At 41.3% G+C, this 21,625-nt stretch overlaps 2 protein-coding genes across 7 annotated transcripts in view; both read left to right on the top strand.

Annotated features, from left to right (window-relative positions):
• The window catches only part of ALLC (allantoicase), a 35,813-nt gene extending 24,204 nt beyond the window's left edge, over positions 1 to 11,609 (top strand). For both annotated transcript variants that reach the window (XM_065587722.1, XM_005289641.4), the window contains exons 9-12: positions 6,218 to 6,291; positions 7,912 to 8,020; positions 8,846 to 8,973; positions 9,403 to 11,609. In XM_065587722.1, coding sequence (XP_065443794.1) covers positions 6,218 to 6,291; positions 7,912 to 8,020; positions 8,846 to 8,973; positions 9,403 to 9,555 — 464 coding nt within the window. In that variant the 3' untranslated portion in view covers positions 9,556 to 11,609. The remainder of the gene's footprint in view (positions 1 to 6,217; positions 6,292 to 7,911; positions 8,021 to 8,845; positions 8,974 to 9,402) is intronic.
• A 2,625-nt stretch (positions 11,610 to 14,234) lies between these two features.
• DCDC2C (doublecortin domain containing 2C) overlaps positions 14,235 to 21,625 on the top strand; it is a 101,607-nt gene continuing 94,216 nt past the window's right edge. For 2 of the 5 annotated variants that reach the window (XM_042848736.2, XM_065587743.1), the window contains exons 1-2: positions 14,300 to 14,973; positions 17,163 to 17,214. In XM_042848736.2, coding sequence (XP_042704670.1) covers positions 14,675 to 14,973; positions 17,163 to 17,214 — 351 coding nt within the window. In that variant the 5' untranslated portion in view covers positions 14,300 to 14,674. Of the gene's footprint in view, positions 14,974 to 17,162; positions 17,215 to 21,625 lie in introns of all 5 variants that reach the window. The other 3 variants (XM_042848738.2, XM_065587744.1, XM_042848739.2) reach the window with 2 other exon arrangements.

The following is a 21,625-nucleotide window of genomic DNA, read 5'->3' as shown; positions in this document are numbered from 1 at the left end:
GACGTGCTACAGCAGTGTAGTTGCACTAATGCAGCTGCACCACTGTAGCATGTCTGGTGAAGACGCTATATGCTGACAGGAGAGAGCTCTGCCGTTGGCATAATAAAACCACCTCCATAAAGGGAGTAGCTATGTGAGTGGGAGAAGCTCTCCCACTGACAGAACTGTCCATACTGGTGCTTAGGATGGTGTAGCTTACATGTTATATCAATATAACCTGTAGTGTATAGAAGCCCTCAGAGTAGGAGGGACTTAGTTTGGGTTTGAAAGGGCAGAAGAGAGCACTTGCACCCGTAGGAAACCTGAGAAGCTAATGAGGTAATTAGCTCACCAGCTGGATAGCTCTGAGAAGAAAGCAAGCAGTGAAAAAGGCTGAGCCAGGGAGAAGCATGGGGGCTGGGGGCCAGCTGTTGGTGAGGTTGGGAGAGGCTGAGAGCTGGGCTTGGAACTCAGGGGCAACTTGGGCTGGCGGCTGACTGGCTGACCATAGCTTAGGGTGACCAGACAACAAGTGTGAAAAATCAGGACGGGGGTGGGGGGTAATAGGAGCCTATATAAGAAAAAGCCCCAAATATCGGGACTGTCCCTATAAAATCAGGACATCTGGTCACCCTACCATAGCTGGAAATACAGACTGAAAGTGAAAGTCTGGAATTTATGTTGGAAAATGAGGGAGAAGAAGTAATGGGTGAGGAATGGCTTCAGATTAGGAAGAAGAAAAAGGAATAGAAGCATTTGTATCCTAAGAACAGGGAGCAGAGAGGGATGGATATATTCTTACATGGCTGAGTAGAATATAAAGATGACATATTGAATGAAAATTTCAGCATAGAGGAACTCAAAAAAGCTATAGACAAAAATAAAAACAGTCTCAGGTAAAGATAGTATATGTAGTGAAATGCTTAAGCATTTACCAGAAGGGAGATTAAGAGTTTTACTGAAATTATATAATAATATATGAGGACAAGGAATACTATTGGCAACAAGCAAAACATGGCAAATTATGCACAGTCCCTGATGCGTATAGGCCTATTGCCCTCACATCACATGTGGGCAAAATTATGGAACATAAGAACATAAGAACGGCCGTACTGGGTCAGACCAAAGGTCCATCTAGCCCAGTATCCTGTCTACCGACAGTGGCCAATGCCAGGTGCCCCAGAGGGAGTGAACCTAGCAGGTAATGATCAAGTGATCTCTCTCCTGCCATCCATCTTCACCCTCTGACAAACAGAGTCTAGGGTGTAAGGAATGGTGACAAACACCATTCCTTACCCATCGTGGCTAATAGCCATTAATGGACTTAACCTCCATGAATTTATCCAGTTCTCTTTTAAACGCTGTTATAGTCCTAGCCTTCACAACCTCCTCAGGTAAGGAGTTCCACAAGTTGACTGTGCGCTGTGTGAAGAAGAACTTCCTTTTATTTGTTTTAAACCTGCTGCCTATTAATTTCATTTGGTGACCCCTAGTTCTTGTATTATGGAAATGAGTAAATAACTTTTCCTTATCTACTTTCTCTACATCACTCATAATTTTATATTCCTCTATCATATCCCCCCTTAGTCTCCTCTTTTCCAAGCTGAAAAGTCCTAGCCTCTTTAATCTCTCCTCATATGGGACCCTCTCCAACCCCCTAATCATTTTAGTTGCCCTTCTATGAAACTTTTCTAGTGCCAGTATATCTTTTTTGAGATGAGGAGACCACATCTGTACAGAGTATTCAAGATGGGAGCATACCATCAATTTATATAAGGGCAATAATATATTCTCCGTCTTATTCTCTATCCCCGTTTTAATGATTCCTAACATCCTGTTTGCTTTTTTGACCGCCTCTGCACACTGCGTGGACATCTTCAGAGAACTATCCACGATGACTCCAAGATCTTTTTCCTGATTTGTTGTAGCTAAATTATCCCCCATCATATTGTATGTATAATTGGGGTTATTTTTTCCAATGTGCATTACTTTACATTTATCCACATTAAATTTCATTTGCCATTTTGTTGCCCAATCACTTAGTTTTGTGAGATTTTTTTGAAGTTCTTCACAGTCTGCTTTGGTGTTAACTATCTTGAGCAGTTTAGTATCATCTGCAAACTTTGCCACCTCACTTTTTACCCCTTTCTCCAGATCATTTATGAATAACTTGAATAGGATTGGTCCTAAGACTGACCCTTGGGGAACACCACTAGTTACCCCTCTCCATTCTGAGAATTTGCCATTAATTCCTACCCTTTGTTCCCTGTCTTTTTACCAGTTCTCAATCCATGAAAGGACCTTTCCTTTTATCCCATGACAACTTAATTTATGTACAAACCTTTGGTGAGGGACCTTGTCAAAGGCTTTCTGGAAATCTAAGTACACTATGTCCACTGGATCCCCCTTGTCCACATGTTTGTTGACCCCTTCAAAGAACTCTAATAGATTAGTAAGACACGATTTCCCTTTAGAGAAACCATGTTGACTTTTGCCCAACAATTTATGTTCTTCTATGTGTCTGACAATTTTATTCTTTACAATTGTTTTGACTAATTTGCCCGGTACCGACGTTAGACTTACTGGTCTGTAATTGCCGGGATCACCTCTAGAGCCCTTTTTAAATATTGGCGTTACATTAGCTATCTTCCAGTCGTTGGGTACAGAAGCTGATTTAAAGGACAGGTTACAAACCCTAATTAATAGTTCCGCAATTTCACATTTGAGTTCTTTCAGAACTCTTGGGTGTATGCCATTTGGTCCCGGTGACTTGGTAATGTTAAGTTTATCAATTAATTCCAAAACCTCCTCTTGTGACACTTCAATCTGTGACAGTTCCTCAGATTTGTCACCTACAAAAGCCGGCTCAGGTTTGGGAATCTCCCTAACATTCTCAGCCGTGAAGACTGAAGCAAAGAATTTGTTTAGTTTCTCCGCAATGACTTTATCGTCTTTAAGCGCTCCTTTTCTATCTCTATCATCGAGGGGCCCCACTGGTTGTTTAGCAGGCTTCCTGCTTCTGATGTACTTAAGAAACATTTTGTTATTACCTTTTAAGTTTTTGGCTAGCCGTTCTTCAAATTCCTCTTTGGCTTTTCTTATTACATTTTTACACTTAATTTGGCAGTGTTTATGCTCCTTTCTATTTACCTCACTAGGATTTCACTTCCACTTTTTAAAGGAAGTCTTTTTATCTCTTACTGCTTCTTTTACATGGTTGTTAAGCCACGGTGGCTCTTTTTTAGTTTTTTTACCGTGTTTCTTAATTTGGGGTATACATTTAAGTTGGGTCTCTATTATGGTGTCTTTAAAAAGCGCCCATGTAGCTTGCAGGGATTTCACTTTAGTCACTGTACCTTTTAATTTCTGTTTAACTAACCTCTTCATTTTTGCATAGTTCCCCTTTTCGAAATTAAATGCCAGAATGATAAATTAGAGAATAGTAGCAAACTTGGAAAAAAATATATAAATTGTGTGCAAAGTGGCTTCAGGAAAGTAAGATGCACAATTGATCATATTGTAAGATTAGAAACAGAAATACAAAAAACATGAGGAACAGAGAGTTTATGACAGTTGTCTTTTTGGACATTGAAAAAGCATATGACATGGTATGGAGGGAAGGCTTGCTGTATACACTAGCCGCAATTGGAATAAAAAAGAATGTTCCGGTGGATAAGTGATTTCTTATGTGATAGAACCATACAAGTCAGGGTTGTGGCGGCTTTTTTGAATTTTTATAAACTTACTAATGGTATTGCATAGGGGAACGTTATCAGCCCAACCCTATTTAATGTTATGATTAATGATCTTCTGGAGAGTATATGGGCATTAATAGGTATTACTCTATTTGCTGATGACTGGGCCAAGTATAGAAGACTTAAAATAGCTGTGGAGACAATGAAAGAGGCGATGGGAATTTCAGAATGGGGAGATACTCAGGGATTTAAGTTCACTTGCTAAAACAAAGGGAATGATCTTCACAAAAAAGGAAGTTTGGGGAAGAATGGAACCTATATCTCTATATAGAAAGAATACAGGTAGTTCAAAATTTTACATTCTTAGAAGTTATGTTAGATGATAAACTAACTTGAAAAGGTTATATAGATAATATCAAGACTAAATGTAAAGATAGGATGAATCTGCTGGAAACAATTGGGGTACAGATAGGAACACATTGTTATTGCTGTACAGGACATTAAAAAGACCAGTTATATATTAGGGATGCTAAGCCTTTCATTCAGCTTCTAAATCAGCACACACACACACACACACACACACACACACACACACACACACACACACACACACAAAAAAGCTGATCCAAGCCCAAGCTCTGTGACTTACATGTGGTGCAAGTATTACGACTCCTTTGTGTGCTTCAGGTAGCAACCGGAGAAATGCCTATAAATTTAAGGATTAAATTGTTAGATTTTGCCTTTTGGGCTAAGGTTAATGTAAATAGTGAAGATAAGAATACAAAACAAATATATGAGGACTGTTGAGAATTAAGTAGACAAGAAGTAACTGGGCGCCACAAATACTCCCATATGCTAATAGGGTCAAAAGATGGGCAAAAGACTTAGGTGAAAAGGAAGGTCTGGAGAAATTAAAATCTTTAGTCATGGGAAATCAAACTATAGCTGGACAGTTGTCTCTCTCATTGTGGATTTGGAATTATATGAAAAAACAAAGGGAAGAGCAGGACCATTAAATATGATGACTATGACTTATGAATTTATAGATTTCTCTGGCCAAATCTCTACCAATGACTCTACAGAAGACTACACAGGTAGAGTGGGAATGGCCTTTTGTATCCCTGAATTTGGAATTTAGAGATCTATGAGTCTATTCAATTTTGTGGTCATTGACGGGCATACTGTTGGCACAGTGTTAATTGCTTTGCAAACCTGCACAACCATGATGCCAATAGTGGACTTTACAACCCCTCATTGGTTTGCAGCTGACAGGTAACTATCTGGGGTTGTTGGCTTCCACAAGGCAATAGTCACTTGGTTCTGCACTAGTATGGCTTCTCTGAATCGAGTGTTCTGGTGTGGGAGGTTTGGTGCAAGCTCATCGCACATCTCCATGAAGGTCTGTTTCATAACTTAGAAGTTCTGAAGCCACTGCTGGTTATCCCAGATTTCCAAAATGATGTGATCACACTACACCATGTGGTTCTCCTGCACCAGAAGCGATGATTCAACCATGGCAATAGTAGCATTCACCATATCTGTTCCATGGGACACAAATGGATTCACCTGGATAAGGGATGTATGCCCAGCTATGACTGTTATTCTATCCTATCTGACTCTTTATTAGATATAATGGTGATTAGAAGGGGAGCCACATAAAACAGGAATGACTAAATCAATGAACTGTTGTTCATAACTACAGAGGTAGTACAAATGGGTATACACATTGTAATAGCGTGGATTCCGGTGCATGTTGGGATACTGGGCAGTGAAATGGCAGATAAAGCAGTGAAAAATGCCGTAAAATGTGGAGGTTGATATACAGATCTCTTTGAGTAAACAGGACATCAGAAGTTTGGTTAAGAGAGAACTTAAGAAGCAATGGCAAGAACTATGGGCCAAAGAGAAAAAAGAAAGAAGGTTCTATGAAATATGTCCTAAACTTGAGGATATTAGTGTACTTAATAACTATGACAGAAGAAATGAATTAACTACATTTAGTGTGCTAACAAGTCGCTGTGATCTGAATGGTAACTTATATTTGTTAAACAAGCACAAAGATGGGTTGTGTGATGCATGCAAAGTCCAAGAAAGAGTTGAGCATCTGCTGTGGCAATGCAAGGACAATTACATAGAGAAAAAGTTAGTCATAAAGAATCTAAAATGCTTTGGAATGAAAGAAGATAGTCCAAAAGGACTGGTGAGAGTACTAGGAAAGTGGGGCAACATTAAAAAAGCGTCACTTCGCTTTTTTAAGGATACAGGACATCAATGTTTTTGCTTACGTGAAAACTGAGGTAGGTGATTCTGATAGTCTCACATGCTGAGTCTGCTGCAACATAAAACGACAGGAAAAGAAAGGAGAGGGGCTACACATGACTGCTGCTATGTTGTGATGTATTTGGAATATAAAAATCAATAAAGACACGTGGTGGAAATACCCTGCTGGCCTGTATGTGCTGCTTAATTCACAAAAAGGACTTACCAGCCAGGGTTTCCAGGTGCTGAAGGGGGAGCCTGTTCACAGTTACTTATTTTTGTAGGGCTAGGAAGAGCAACATCCATGGAAGATGGTTGGGAAACAGCAAGAAGACCGGACAGGCCACCAGTTTTAAAAGTAAGGAATAAATGAGTTACAGTTCTGATTTTAGATCTGTTTACAATTCTTTTTTCCCCAAGAGGTGTATATATATATTTGTGTGTGTGTGTGTGTTAATGAAACTTGAGAAGATTTAAAAGAAATTTCAAAATAATGTTTTCTTAGAGTGTCTTGTGTTCCCAGGAGGTAGCAGCAACTCATATTGTAGGCATTGCAATATATTCTCTAGGTCTAGTTCAAAGCTATTAGGCCGTATATGGTCTGTCTTTTTCTCACCATCTCTGTCTGGATTCTTAACCTCTTTTGATAATGAAATGAACTACACCAGGGGTCGGCAACCTTTCAGAAGTGGTGTGCCGAGTCTTCATACATTCACTCTAATTTAAGGTTTTGCGTGCCAGTAATACATTTTAACGTTTTTAGAAGGTCTCTTTCTATAAATCTCTAATATATAACTAAGCTATTGTTGTATGTAAAGTAAATAAGGTTTTAAAATTTTTAAGAAGCTTCTTTTAAAATTAAATTAAAATGCAGAGCCCCCCTGACTGGTGGCCAGGACCTGGGCAGTATGAGTGCCGCTGAAAATCAGCTCACGTGCCGCCTTCGGCACGCGTGCCATAGGTTGCCTACCCCTGAACTATACTAATGTGAGAGATGATTATTACTGCAGCTCTATCATCTTTGGGAATCCAGGTTCTTAAGAGAGACAAATGGATAAAATAATAAAGTTAAAGGATGCAGTATTTATTGAGAAATGTGCAAGCAGGTTTGAAGGGAGCAAATTATTAATGGCCTAATCCTGCATCCATTGCAGTCAATAGGAGTTTTGCCACTGATGTCAAAGGGGGCCCTAAATAATGGAAAACAGGTTGAATGCTTATCATAAGAATTACATATGATATGATACACCTCTACCCCTATATAACGCGACCTGATATAACACGAATTTGGATATAACGCGGTAAAGCAGTGCTCTGCTGGGGGGGGGGGGGAGGGAGAGGGGAGGAGGGGGACTGCGCACTCCGGTGAATCAAAGCAAGTTCAATATAACGCAGTTTCACCTATAACGCGGTAAGATTTTTTGGCTCCTGAGGACAGCGTTATATCGAGGTAGAGGTGTATGTGGAATGATTGGAATGCTGGCACCTGCGACTGGAAAGGGATCACTTTGTTTACTCCTTTAGTTCACTTTTCTTTATTGGAACCTTAAGATTAGGATGATTTTGACTTTCAGCGTCTAAAAATGGGATTTCTTCTTGAAGAGAAACTACTCATCATCTTACAGCTATCCATAACAAAACATACTGAATCTCTTGTGAATTCTCTTTAAATGCATTATATTTGTATTGATCTGCAGATTCCATATCTTACTCAGTCCTATTAATAGGGCTCTAACCCATTCCGTGAAGGTAGCTTTACTGGGGTAATATATTTTTTTGCGGAAAAAATTCTCATTGTCAGAAGGGAGGTGGAGGATCCAGTGTTTAATCAGATTCATTCAATAGTTTGAAAGTAAAATGTACTTTTAAGAAACCAAGTTCAGCTAGTAAATGCAAAAATGTACCATGCCTTGCTTTTGCCTTTTTGATTTTTGTGATTCATCGAACCATGTAAAAGGTTTTTCCCTCTTATTTTCAGGCTGATGAGAAAGGTATCCTCCTCATGCCAGGGAGTGAATGGGCAGTTTTCCGGTTGGCACATCCTTGTGTAATAACTCACATTGAAATAGACACTAATCACTTTAAAGGTAAAACAAATGCTTCTTGTTTGTCCCCCGTATTTTATTGATCATACCAAAAATATATGTTATACCATAGAAATATTGTGCAGGACCATTGGTTCCTGGGAAAGGTGGAATTAAACTGTTTCAGCAGTTGATGATCAGCTAAGCTTAGGGGCACCTAGGGTGTATCTCCCTTCTGCTGGGCATATCAGCACCAGGACTGGGTACCATAGAAGCCATTATAGCTGCCCTAAGTCAGGGGAGGATTCCTCGATGCTGGGGGAATCTTTGAGGGCAGTCACTGGGTGAAATCCTGGCTCCATTGAAGTCCGTGGGAATTTTGTCATTAAAATCCTGATTCCATTAAAGTCACCCAATTGAATTGATTGGAGAATCTGAGCATTCTATATCAATTGTTACAAAGAGTCAAACCATATTCCTTCAAGCAGTAGGTTCAAATATTTGTAGAAAATATGTATTTTATTGAACAAATATAGTATGATGAATGTGGAATTTATGGAATAAATTATGTGGATGTTTTCCATTATTGGTCCTGGTGATAGAGGTGGGTGCATAATTCACTAATATTCATGAATAAATACAAGCTTTGTGATTTTTTTTATATTAAAATATTTCTAAATAGCTTTTTAATTGTTTGTCCAGTTCTACTTATTTTTTCTAGCCATAATTGCAGTACAAAGGTAAAGAATCAAATCTGTGTTTTGTGAAATTCATTACTCTGAGTTTCAGCTCTGAAAGCCCAAGTTTAGTTTATAAAATAAATTTATCTTAAGAAAATAATTATAATGCAACAAAAATATACAAAAGCATGTTACTGTTTGCTATCAGGTAACTTTCCAGATACTTGCAAACTCGAGGCCTGTGTTTTGAACACACAAGAAGAAAAAGATTGTATAACACAGAAATGGAACCTTAAACAGAATCCAAAATGGAATCCTTTGCTTTCTGTTACAAAGGTAAGGCTTTTATTTCTAGATCATATGAGCACTGTGGATTGTTAGCCTATAGCCTATTGGCTGTGTTGAAATAACGCTTTAAAAAAAAGCGTTTTGTAGGTTTTTATATGAGTAGATCAATTTCCAAACACTACAAGGACAAAACTACACAGTATAGTAAGCAAAAGTGGACACACATCTTGTTTTCATGATCTTTTTCTTTTTGTTTTCTTGGGGGATGTAGAAGCATTATACAGTATATCAAATGATAAGGAGATTATTTTGGATTCTTGAATTTTGTAGCTTCTTCTCTGTGTACCTGAATTTCATCTATTTTATCTGTAGCTAAAGTTTTAGTGGACATATGCACCCTTCTGTCTATATATAACAGTTATTCTGTTAAAAGGCAGTATTTAAGTATGCCAGTTTTACCTTACATTTTTGTTTTAGCTTAAGCCTAACAAGAGGCATTTCTTCGACGGTACTGCCCTGCAAATGCAGGATGTAATCACTCATGTGAGACTCGTTATTGTTCCTGATGGAGGTGTAAGTAGGATGCGTCTCTGGGGTTTCCCACGGACTCTGTTTTATACAAGCAAATGAATGAAGAGGATTTTCTAAAAAAGGCTTTAAGGGTTATAGAATGGATGTTCACTTTTCCCCCCGTTATATAAACTTGAATATATTAATTGAACGGTACACATGCATTAAACTAAGCATGACTTTTCCCCAGCAATAATTCAAACATAACAATTCTGTATGTATTATGGCTGTACAATAATACAATGACTTCTCTACTCCTAGGAATATAATGAATGTAATATATTTTTCCTGAAATGTATTTTTTGGGGAAAATCAATCAATGATAACACAGTGCAATCCTGGGTGATCATAGCTCATCTTTGTGAGAATCAAAATTGAAGGCCTAATTATTTTAACCACTATGTAAATCCACTAATTACCCTAAAATGCACTGCCTGCAGTGTCTTACTGGTGAAAAGAAATGGCATTTTTAAATAAAAATAAATCAGAGACAGGCTCTGCTTTATTGTTATGTCTGTCTTAATTATAAGCCAGTCAAAAAGCTCTACTTATGTTCTACTGCTTTCAACTCATGTCAATTATTTTGCCAAGATTCCAAACCCTAAGAAGAAAGACAAGTTGTGTCTCTCTGTCAACCTCAAGTTTGTGTGTGTGTCAATATATTGGTGGAATTTGGAAACGTATTTCTTTATGAAAATACATAGAATGATTTTAACCCTCCTTTTCCTTGCACTTTTTTGCTGTAACCTAACACCCAAATATTGTCTGTTTCTCTACCAGCTTAGGCTAAGATTTTCAAAACTGAGTGCTTAAAGTTATGTTGCTAAATCTATATTTAGTGATCTAAATCAGTGACCTGATTTTCAAAAATGCTGAGTATCCCGGAGTTCTCTTTGACGTCAGTGGGAGCTATTGGGTGCTCAGCACTTAAAAAATCAGGTCACTGAATTAAGTGCCTAAATATGGCTTCAGAAGCATAGCTCTAAGCGCCCAGTTTTGAAAATTGTGACCCTGGGCCTAGATTATACTGAATGAGGCAACATTTCTTTTGGAGAGAAAAAAGTGCTCAGCATAGGGCTGATTCCACGTGGCATGGCGAGGCTTTTTGTGTGATGGCACATGATCATGATACACTGCAGATAGGAAAAGGTGGCCCTATGCACCTCTCATTTGCACCATTGCTTCTGAGGGGAAGTGGTGTGATGGTGATGGAGAGTAGTAGTTGGGGCCATGGGCAGGCATCCTTATGGGTGTGGGTGTGTGTGTGTTAAAGTTTTTGTACTCAAGCTTATATTGTAGTAATTAAAATGCCGCATGATATATATGAAGGCAGATACGGCAAACAATTTTCTGGAATTATGCATAATAATTGAATGTAAAATAGCATTGTCTGTAACAATTATGGAGGCACTTGGCAGTGATTCTATAGTTAAAACTGAATTGTCCATGAAATGGGGACTGTTTTGTCTTTATATGTAAGTGGTCTTTCACGATGAAATTTGATATAATGTATATTTTATATAGGGTCAAAACTGGGTATTATAGAATTGTGTCTGACTTTACTTGTTTAATGCACTGTATTTGGGAGCATTCAAAATATGTTGTGGCATAACATATACTGTTTGTAATCTATGCTTTTGATTTACACCTAATTAATATTTCTGACATCATTAGTATTATGTTATTTATCACTCTTATGAAGTGTCAGTGAAAAGTGCTTACTCTGTAATACTACAATCTATCCAAGGTATTTGTGATCCCCATCTTTAATGTGTTTCTCCTCATAACACCCTGCTGGGAAGGGAAATGCAATTATCCCCGTTTGCAGATGGAGAATGGAGACACAGAGAGATTAAGCACCTTGCTAAATGTCACACAAGAAACCTATTGCCGAACAGGGGATTAAACCCACAAGTGCCAGGCCAGCACCCTCCCCACTGGACCATCCTTCCTCTCATGAGTCATCTAATATGTGTAATGTCTTGTTCTAAGGATGACGCTTTTCTCCATTTTGTTTCTTAACCCTTATAGCTTACTTTGTATTCTATCCTTTAGTTTGCATAATAATTTGTGGCCATGCTGTGTGGTGCTATAATAAAGAAATTCCCATTTTCTATTGTCTGCTTTGTCATGTTGTGGGTTTCCACCTATCTACCCAGTCCCTCATAGACTTTAAGGCCAGAAGAGACCATCATGATCACCTAGTGTGACCTCCTGCACATTGCAGGCCACAGAACCTCACCCACCCACTCCTGTAATAGACCCATAACCTCTGGCTGAGTTTCTGAAGTCCTCAAATCATGATTTAAAGACTTCAAGTTACAAAGAATTCACCATGTATACTAGTTTAAATCTGCAAGTGACGCCTGCCACATGCAATCCTGCCACCCCGGGTCTCTGCCAATCTGACCAGGGGGAAAATTCCTTCCTGACCCCAAATGTGGCGATCAGTTAGACCCCTGAGCATGTAGGCAAGACCGTGCAGCCCGACACCCAGAAAATAATTCTTTGTAGTAATTCAGAGTCCTCCCCATCTAGTGTCCTATCACCAGCCTTTGGAGATATTTGCTGCTAGCGATCACAGATCAGCTACATGCCATTGTCGGCAGTCTCATCATACCATCCCCTCCATAAACTTATCAAGCTCCGTCTTGAAGCCAGTTAGCTTTTTGGCCCCTCTGCTCCCTTTCTTCAGTTATTGTAAGATTGAATCCTTTTTGTTGTCATATTGTTTTCTATATAGCAGCATGACATACAGGTTACCAGTTTTAGCTTTTCTTTTAGTAGACCACTCCCACACAAGAACTTTCAACATCTGAGCATCCTTTTCTGTGCTATTAGAAACTGAGCACCACCCTTTTTTAACAGAAGGTGAAGGAATGGGTTAAAAGAACTCAGATAACCAAAACAAGCAATCTCATAGGGAAAGAAAATTGAGATGTGCAGCAAACGAGAAGTAAAATATCATACATATTTTGGCTAGGTATTAATCTCATTTGGAAGGAGAGAGTCCCTAATACTCAATAAATGTTGAAGCAGTTTTTAAAATCTGCCCCATAATTATGAGATTTTTTTTAGCACCACATTTCAAATTTCTACCTACAACTATTCTGAAATTTCCCTCATTCACAGTGTCACGGCATGAGAATTTCCCACCAATAAATCCCACACAAGAGAAGCATGACAGAGTCCTCAATGAGCCTGAAAATAATTCTAAAACTGGTAACAAATAATCACAAACTGAAATGATGTATTTAAAGCAGTAGCAATCAAGCTTTTGCAGTTGGAGAACCACAGAAGTGATTGCATTATTTTTTAAAAATTGCCTCCCCCCACCCCCAGGGACAGCTGCCAAAATGTTGTCAAGGAGTCCTATGTCACCATATTGCAATGTGGAACCAATGGCTTTGAAATGGGTCTTCAACCAGTTTCCTCTTTAACTAGACTGGGGTGTTTTCTCTGACAAAAATTCTGCCAGTTTGCTTGTTGCCAAAGGGAGCTCTCTGGGCTTTTGGAAGGGCTACAAAGCAGGGGCGGGAGCAATGACAGTCCTGAATTTAAGATGGCATGATGGGAGAATAGTAAGTAGCAGGAAGGGAAGGAAGAGAGTTTAAGGAAATTTTGTGCTAGGGAGAAAGGAGGAGAGACTGAGGGGATTTCTGCAAAGGGGGTGAAATGATTGAGGGTCGGGAGGAAGGAAGGGGATCTGATGGGGGTGGGAGAAGGGGGTGAAGTGACAGGATGGGGGAGGAAGGAAGGGGATCGGATGGGGGTCAGGGAGAGGTGACTGGGAGAGGAAGGAAGGGGATCTGATAGGGTGGGAGAAGGGGGTGAAATGGGGGAGGAAGGAAGGGGATCGGATGGGGGCTGGGAAGAGGTGGTTGGCAGAGGAAGGAAGGGGATCTGATGGGGTGGAAGAAGGGGTGAAGCAGAGGAGGAAGGAAGGGGATCAGATGGGGACCGGGGAAAGGTGACTGGGGGAGAAAGGAAGGGAATCTGATAGGGTGGGAAAAGGAAGGGGATTGGATGGGGGCCGGGGAGAGGTGATTGGGGGAGGAAGGGGATCTGATGGGGATAGGGGAGAGGTGACTGGGGGAGGAAGGAAGGGATCTGATGGGGTGGAAGAAGAGGGTGAAGTGGAGGAGGAAGGAAGGGGATTGAATTGGGCCCAGGGAGAGGTGACTGGGGGAGGAAGGAAGGGGATCTGATGGGGATTGGGGAGAGGTGACTCGGCAAGGAAGGATGGGGTAGGAGAAGAGGGTGAAGCGGAGGAGGAAGGAAGGGGATCTGATGGGGTTTAGAAGAAGGTGAAGCGGGGGAGGAAGGAAGGGGATCTGATGGGGATTGGGGAGAGGTGAATGGGGGAGGAAGGAAGGGATCTGATGGGGTAGGAGAAGAGGGTGAAGCGGAGGAGAGAGGAAGGGGATTAAATTGGGCCCAAGGAGAGGTGACTGGGGGAGGAAGGAAGGGGATCTGATGGGGTAGGAGAAGAGGGTGAAGCGGGGGAGGAAGGAAGGGATCGGATGGGGTAGGAGAAGAGGGTGAAGCGGGGGAGGAAGGAAGGGATCGGATGGGGATTGGGGAGAGGTGACTGGGGAGGTAGGAAGGGATCGGATGGGGTAGGAGAAGAGGGTGAAGCGGAGGAGACAGGGAGGGGATCTGGCGCGGGGCAGACTGAGCGCGGAGGGATCTGAGCGACCGGCGGGGATGTGCGGGACGGAAGTCGCGGGCAGGAGGCCATTGACGAAGGAGAGACTGGGGCAGACCAAGGCGGATTGTGCGCCCCGCCTCCTCCGGCCGCGCTGTCCAGATGGCGGCCCCGTGGCGTGGCCCCGCTCGGCAGGTTGCCGGGGAGACAAGTCTATGCCCCGGGGCCCGGCTTGCCCCCTGCCTGCGGGGACGGGGATCACAATCTCCGCGGATCACGTCAGCCTCATGCCGGGAGGGGAGAGGGGGCCGGCTCGGGACAGCTGCTGCGATCCGGGGGTGGGGGCGGGGCCGCGCCGCCTGGGGACGCTATGAATTAGGAGGCCTGTGGCGCAGCCCCAGCTGGTGCCTCGTACAGCTCAGCAGCCCAGATAGCGCCTGTGACTAGCCCCCACCGCTGCCCTGGCTGGGGGCTGGGTTACTGTGTGTATTAGCCTCACCTGCCCCTCCCAGCCCGCCTTCCCCCGGGGCCATGGTGCCATCGCCACGGCCCCGGGCCAGCTACAGCCTGACGGGGGTGACCCCGGCCAGCACGGTGCTGGTGTACCGCAACGGGGACCCCTTCTATTTGGGCAGGAAATTCGTGATCCACGATCGCTACGTGAGGACTTTCGAGGCGCTGATAGCCCAGCTGAATGAAGGGGTGGAGGTGCCCTTTGGGGTGAGGACTCTATACACCCCCCAGGAAGGGCACCGCGTCCGCAACCTGTCCGACCTAAAACAGGGCGGGAAATACGTGGCCGCTGGGCGGGAAAGGTTTAAAAAACTGGAGTAAGTATGAAAAACTGGCTCAACATTTAAATTTTGTAAACATCTTTTATTATTACCATAGTTCCTAGAAAACCTAATAGAGATCAGGGGTCCATTGCGTTAGGGGCTGTACAATTACATAATACCAGACAGTACCCAAAGAGCTACCTTTTAAATAGACAAAACAAACAAAGGCTGAAAGGGCCTGACACATTGCACAAAGAATTGTTACCTAAGATTACATAGTAAATCTATGGCCAAACAGGAATGGAATACTGTTTTCCTGAGTCCTACACCACTGCCCTCCATATCCACTGGGCTACATTGACAAACCGAAGCCAATAGAAGTGTTTCCAAAAGTTAAAATGGAAAAAAAATATATCTAATGGAAATAGTTGGTTTTAAACAACTCTACATTTCTCTGCAGGGTTTGCAATCAAAATGTTGCTGCACTGAGAACCTGAAACTGACTGAATAAATGTGAAACTGACTACATTGAGTTTTACTTGTCCAAGCTGAGAAAAATGCAAAAAGCAAACAAAGTATAAATAGTGAAAAGTAATTTGCCTTGTTAAAATGTTAACTTGTTATGATTACATATAATTACTCATTTCTTTACCCGTCTGTAAAGTGTCCCATCTAGTGATGACAGTTTCAAAGCAGGTGGTGCCAACACTTAGGCCTTGTCTTCACCAGGAACAAAAGTGTATTTTTTAATTTAACTAATACATGGTAAAATCCTAGTGAAGACAGGGCAGTTTGTAGGTTTAACATGAGTGAATGGGTTAAAGCTCAATTACGCTTAAAGAGAATCTCCAGTAACAGAATATGGACAAAATGTGGATTCTACCCCAATGAGGGCAGTGGTACTGACAGGAGTTGGTAAATTACAATAAGAAGGGCCATCATGCAGATACTACAGCTTCTAGGATGTTATGCTCTATATTGAGCTTGAATGGAAATGATGGAATTGTGATTCCAGGTGTTCAAACAAGTCCACTGCCTCTGCTGTGTCTCATAGTTTTGCCAAGGAAGAACAGAGTGAAATTAACAAGATTCCAGTCAGCTTCACTGAAAAACTGTAGGCAGCACAATTTCATGCACCACGCTGTGGTTGCTGCTGCTGGTTGGGGAAACTGGAAGTTATTCCTGAGTAGATTTGGGCTCGTTAAATGTTGCAAAGCAAGTGTTCAAGAACATTTATTTGAATTCTGAATTACTGTTTGATTAGACCATGTTTATGGCCTTGATTGTGCTTTTCTTAAAACATTTGTGAATGTATTTTTTTTTTTTTTTTTTTTTTTTTGCAGAAACTCATAGAGAATAGGTGCAGTTTATATAAATACCCATATTTGCCTGGGTATTTGTGCATGAACAAAATTTCATTATTGTTTGTTGTTCCAACAGCGAGTAACTGAAAGGGACATAACTGAGCACTACTGATTATTTTTTCCCTGTATTTGGAACGTGAAACTGAAATTCAAATAGTAGTTTTTAACGGAAATCAATTTATATAGTTTCTTATGAAGTCCAAAGATCTGATGTTGACACAGTTCTGGGAAGAGTGTAAGATAACTGCTGCTATAGTGCCATCAGTGGGCCCATGAACATTTTTGTTTATTCCATATAACAGCTGCTTTTTGAACAAAACTTGGCATTTGAGATGATGATGTAATAACACTAAACAAATCAACAAAATACCACAAAACAAATAAAGAACATTATATTTGGAAGCCATATGGGATTTTATAACAGTTTTAAAATAGAGTAGTTTAAATTTAGGGCCCAATCATACAAGCTGCTGAAGAATCTTCCGGAGAGGTGTTGTGCATTCTCAACACTGACTCAAGATAATGGAGAGGATCTTCGCAGGATACTCAATAACTCAGCAATGGTCCTTTAAACTTACAATATCAGCATCTTAAAAAATAAAAAGCATCCAGAGACCCCCAAATGAAATTGAAGCCCCATTGTGCTTTGCACTGTACACACCATGGAATAAATCTAAATATGCTGAATCCAGGACCAGTGTCTAAACCACAAGCTCATCCTTCCAATTTATAAAATATACTAAAACTGACCAACATCTGCAATATTTTGTCACTAATTAAGGGTGTTACAACTAGGTTAAAATGTTTTATGAAATTACTAATCTATTGAAACAGATGAATATATTTTGTCTAATTTTCCTTCTTTCCCCCCTACTGCAGTTATATTCATATAGGCATAAAAAAACCACAAAGACGAAAGAAGGTAGTGGTGGTAAGTATATAACTCTTAAAACTACCCTTTTAACGTATTGTCAGGAGTTAGGCCATTAATTGGCCTTATCTTTGCTTCTTTCATAAGGAAAATTTGGAAGCCAAAAAAAAAAAAAAGTTTGCACTCCAATACTCTTTAATCACTGGGAGTCCTTGAAATCTCTCTCCACAATTTCTCCAATAATTAACACCATGCAGTTTATATATGTGTTTCTCTAAACAAAGGTTCACTATTGTAATGATTGTTGTTTTATATCCAATATTTACATAGCAAGGATTTGTAAACCTGTTAAAGCTTCCTAAATAAATAAGTAGTTTAAAAAAAATTCATTTGCAATGTTATAGTAGAAGATCATGTACAGTCATGACACTCATGAAAAACAAGATATGTGTCTGAAATTAATTGTCCCAAATTTTAAATTCCTGCACTTACCTTTGAGATACACATCACACTTGAAGTTTGTCATGGCTTTTCTTGTTGATTAATACAGTGCTTTATAAATAATGTAAGCAATCTCTAGCTAGAATATAAGGGATATTCATTTCTGTTACAAAAATAACCCATAGACATAGGGTTAAGGATTTTGCACCAGAAGATGAAAATAAAAAGGCTTAAACCCCCATATCCATATTAATTTTTTATTTACTATGGATATGGTTAATCAGGAAGACCAGGGCTACACAGGAAGGCTTCGAAAGCTACACAGGAAGGCTTGAGGGCTACTCAGGAAGACCAGGGCTTTAAAAAGTCCACTCCTAAGCAACCAGAGGAGCTAGCGAACAGGAGCGGCTAACAGGGGAATTTTGCGAGGGAGTTTACAGGGGGAGAGTAAGAGGGGGCTAGATACACTTTCCATTTCGTAAACTTCTTTAAACTTAAGCCAAAAACCACCCCCAATAAAAACAAAAAAGGAATGAGCTGCAGGAGTAAAAAGAGAATGCAGGCAGAAGTCCAGCAACAGAGTGGGGGCTACCCAGTTTATTGCACCCAATGCAGCATGTATGATTACCTGCCCTATGAGCAGGTGGGATATGTGTGCATTCGATGCAAGGAGCTACTGGAGAGAGAGAGGTACATAGATGAGACTTTCCGGGACACAGTAGAACGGTACTACCCCTGATCTGACAGTCTCTGTGCTGTTGTGGAGGATGAAAGTCTCAAGGAAGGAGAACATCCAACTGGAGCAGAGGGAAATGATCCCATAGTTAAAACAACGCGGAGTCCTTGTGGCACCTTAGAGACTAACAAATTTATTTGGGCATAAGCACACACACACACTCTAAGTTTTAAACAAACAATTTAATACTGGTACACAGTGATGATGATTGTGAGGCTTGGTTGAGGTGGAGGAGTCAGAGGGTGGGATATTTCCCTTACTGCTAAATGATGAACTAACAATTCGCTGCACCCTCAAGGGTTAACTCTCTCACTCTACAAGGCAGCAGGAATGGAGGGAGATATGCCCATTTCCCCTTTAAGTACACTGCCTTGTTAATTAGATCAGCTTGCTGAGACCGCAGCTGCTGCAAGCTCCCTCCGTCCTGAGCCCTGGTGTGTCCCCCCTGCTCTATGGAAGTTGAGGTAAGCGGGGTGCAGGAGCGGGGGAAGGTGGACACCCTGACATTAGCCCCCCTCTTCCTTCCCTCTCTCCCTTCCCCCCCCGCACAGCAAGCAGGAGTCTCGGGGAGCAGCTCCAAGGCAGAGGGCAGGAGCAGCACATGGTAGTGGGGGGGGACGGGGGACGGGACACAGCTGCAATTGCTAGCCTGCTGGGCAGCTGCTGCACAGGGAACTTAGGGGAGCGGGGAGCTGATAGGGAGAGCTGACAGGAGGGCTGCCGGTCCACCCTGGTTCCAAGCCCCCACCAGCTAGCTGCAATGGGCTGCTCTTCCTGCAAACAGTAGACAAAGCAGGCGGCTGCTAAATGACGTTAGAAGGGAGCATTGCACAACTTTAAACGAACATGTTTCTAATTGATCAGCAACGAAACAATGTTAACCGGGACGACTTTAAGTGTTACTGTACATCATGTAATGGGTGACAGCTAAAAAGTGACAAGTTTTTAAAGTGCTTGTATACCAATGCTAGAAGTCTAAATAAGATGGGTGAACAAGAGTGCCTCATATTAAATTAGGATATTGATATAATAGGCATCAAAGAAACTTGGTGGAATGAGGATAATCAATGGGACACAGTAATACCAAGGTACAAAATATATCTGATGGACAGAACAGGTTGTGCTGGTGGGGGAGTGACACTATATGTGAAAGCGTAGAATCAAATGAAGTAAAAATCTTAAATGAACCAAACTGTACCATAGACTCTCTATGGATAGTAATTTCATGCTCAAATAATAAGAATATAGCATTAGAGATATATTACCGATCACCTGACCAGGATGGTGATAGTGACTGTGAAATGCTCAGGGTGATTAGAGAGGCTATTAAAATAAAAAACTTAGTAATAATGGGGGATTTCAACTATCCCCATAGTGACTAGGTACGTATCACCTCAGGATGGGATGCAGAGATTAAGTTTCTTGACACCTTAAATGACTGCTTCTTGGAGCAGCTAGTCCTGGAACCCTCAAGAGGAGAGGCAATTCTTGAGTTAGTCCTCAGTGGAGCACAGAATCTGGTCCATGAGGTGAATATAGCTGAACCGGTTGGTAATAGTGACCATAATATACCGTATATACTTGTTCATTAGCCTGTTCGTTTATAAGCCGACTCCCCAAGATGGTTAGGTAAAAATAGCAAAAACTGTATGACCCTTTCATAAGACAACCCTATATTTCAGGGATTGGCGAACTTTGGCTCCCGGCCGTCAGTGTAAGCTGCTGGCGCGTCGGGACGTTTTGTTTACTTGGAGCATCTGCAGGTGGAGCCCCTCAGCTCTACTTCCCGCAACTCCCATTGGCTGGGAACGGCGAACCGCGGCCACAGGGAGCTGAGGGGCTCCATGCCTGCAGACGCTTCAGGTAAACAAAACGACAATGTATTAGATATTCAGTTTTGGTGTAGACCCGTTTATAAGCCGACCCCCGCTCTGTGATGCTCTTTGATGCGTTACTTCTTTACCAAAAATATTCAGCTTATGAACGAATATACAGGTCTGTCGCATCTTTCGCGCATTTAACATGTGCAATTTCAGCTTTACGCGGTCAGCAAAAACAAAAACAAAAAAAGAAAAATAACAATTTTAATACTGTACTTGTAGTGTGGGCGATTCCGCCCGCCATTCAACTCAATGTAATTTTGACTATACACGGTTTTCGCTTTACGCGCTAACCGCGGAACGGAACCCCTGCGTAAGATCAGACTCACCTGTATACGGTAATTAAATTTAACATCCCTATGGCAGGGAAAACACCACAGCGGCCCAACACTGTAGCATTTAATTTCAGAAAGGGGAACTACACAAAAATGAGGAGGTTAGTTAAACAGAAATTAAAAGGTGCAGCACCAAAAGTAAAATCCCTGCAAGCTGTATGGAAACTTTTAAAAGACACTGTAATAGAGGCTGCTCAAATTAAATGTATACCCCAAATTAAAAAACCTAGTAAGAGAACCAAAAAAGAGCCACAGTGGCTAAACAACCAAGTAAGAGAAGCAGTGAGAGGCAAAAAGACATCCTTTAAAAAGTGGAAGTTAAATCCTAGTGAGGAAAATAGAAAGAAGCATAAACTCTGGCAAATGAAGTGTAAAAATATAATTAGGAAGGCCAAAAAAGAACTTGAAGAACAGCTAGCTGGTGACTCAAAACAATTTTTTTTAAGTACATCAGAAGCAGGAAGCCTGCTAAACAACCAGTAGGGCCACTGGACAATTGAGGTGCTAAAGGAGCACTCAGGGATAAGGCCATTGTGGAGAAACTAAATGAATTCTTTGCATCGGTCTTCACGGTTGAGGATGTGAGGGAGATTCCCAAACCTGAGCCATTTTTTTTAGGTTACAAATCTGAGGAAATGTCCCAGACTGAGGTGTCATTAGAGGAGGTTTTGGAACAAATTTGATAAACTAAACAGTAATAAGTCACCAAGACCAGATGGTATTCACCCAAGAGTTCTGAAAGAACTCAAATGTGAAATTGCAGGACTACTAACTGTAGTCTATAACCTATTATTTAAATCAGCTTCTGTACCAAATGACTGGAGGATAGCTAATGTGATGCCAATTTTTAAAAAGGGCTCCAGAGGTGACCCCGGCAATTACAGGCCGGTAAGCCTGTCTTCAGTACCAGGCAAACTGACTGAAACTATAGTAAAGAACAAAATTGTCAGACGCATAGATGAACATAATTAGTTGGGGAAGAGTCAACATGGATTTGTAAATGGAAGTTAGACCTCACCAATCTACTAGAATTCTTTGAGGGGGTCAACAAGCATGTGGATAAGGGGGATCCAGTGGAC

The sequence above is a fragment of the Chrysemys picta genome, chromosome 3 (genome assembly GCF_011386835.1).
Source record: "Chrysemys picta bellii isolate R12L10 chromosome 3, ASM1138683v2, whole genome shotgun sequence".
Classification (NCBI taxonomy): Eukaryota; Metazoa; Chordata; order Testudines; family Emydidae; genus Chrysemys; species Chrysemys picta.
This window is presented reverse-complemented; position numbering and strand designations above follow the sequence as displayed.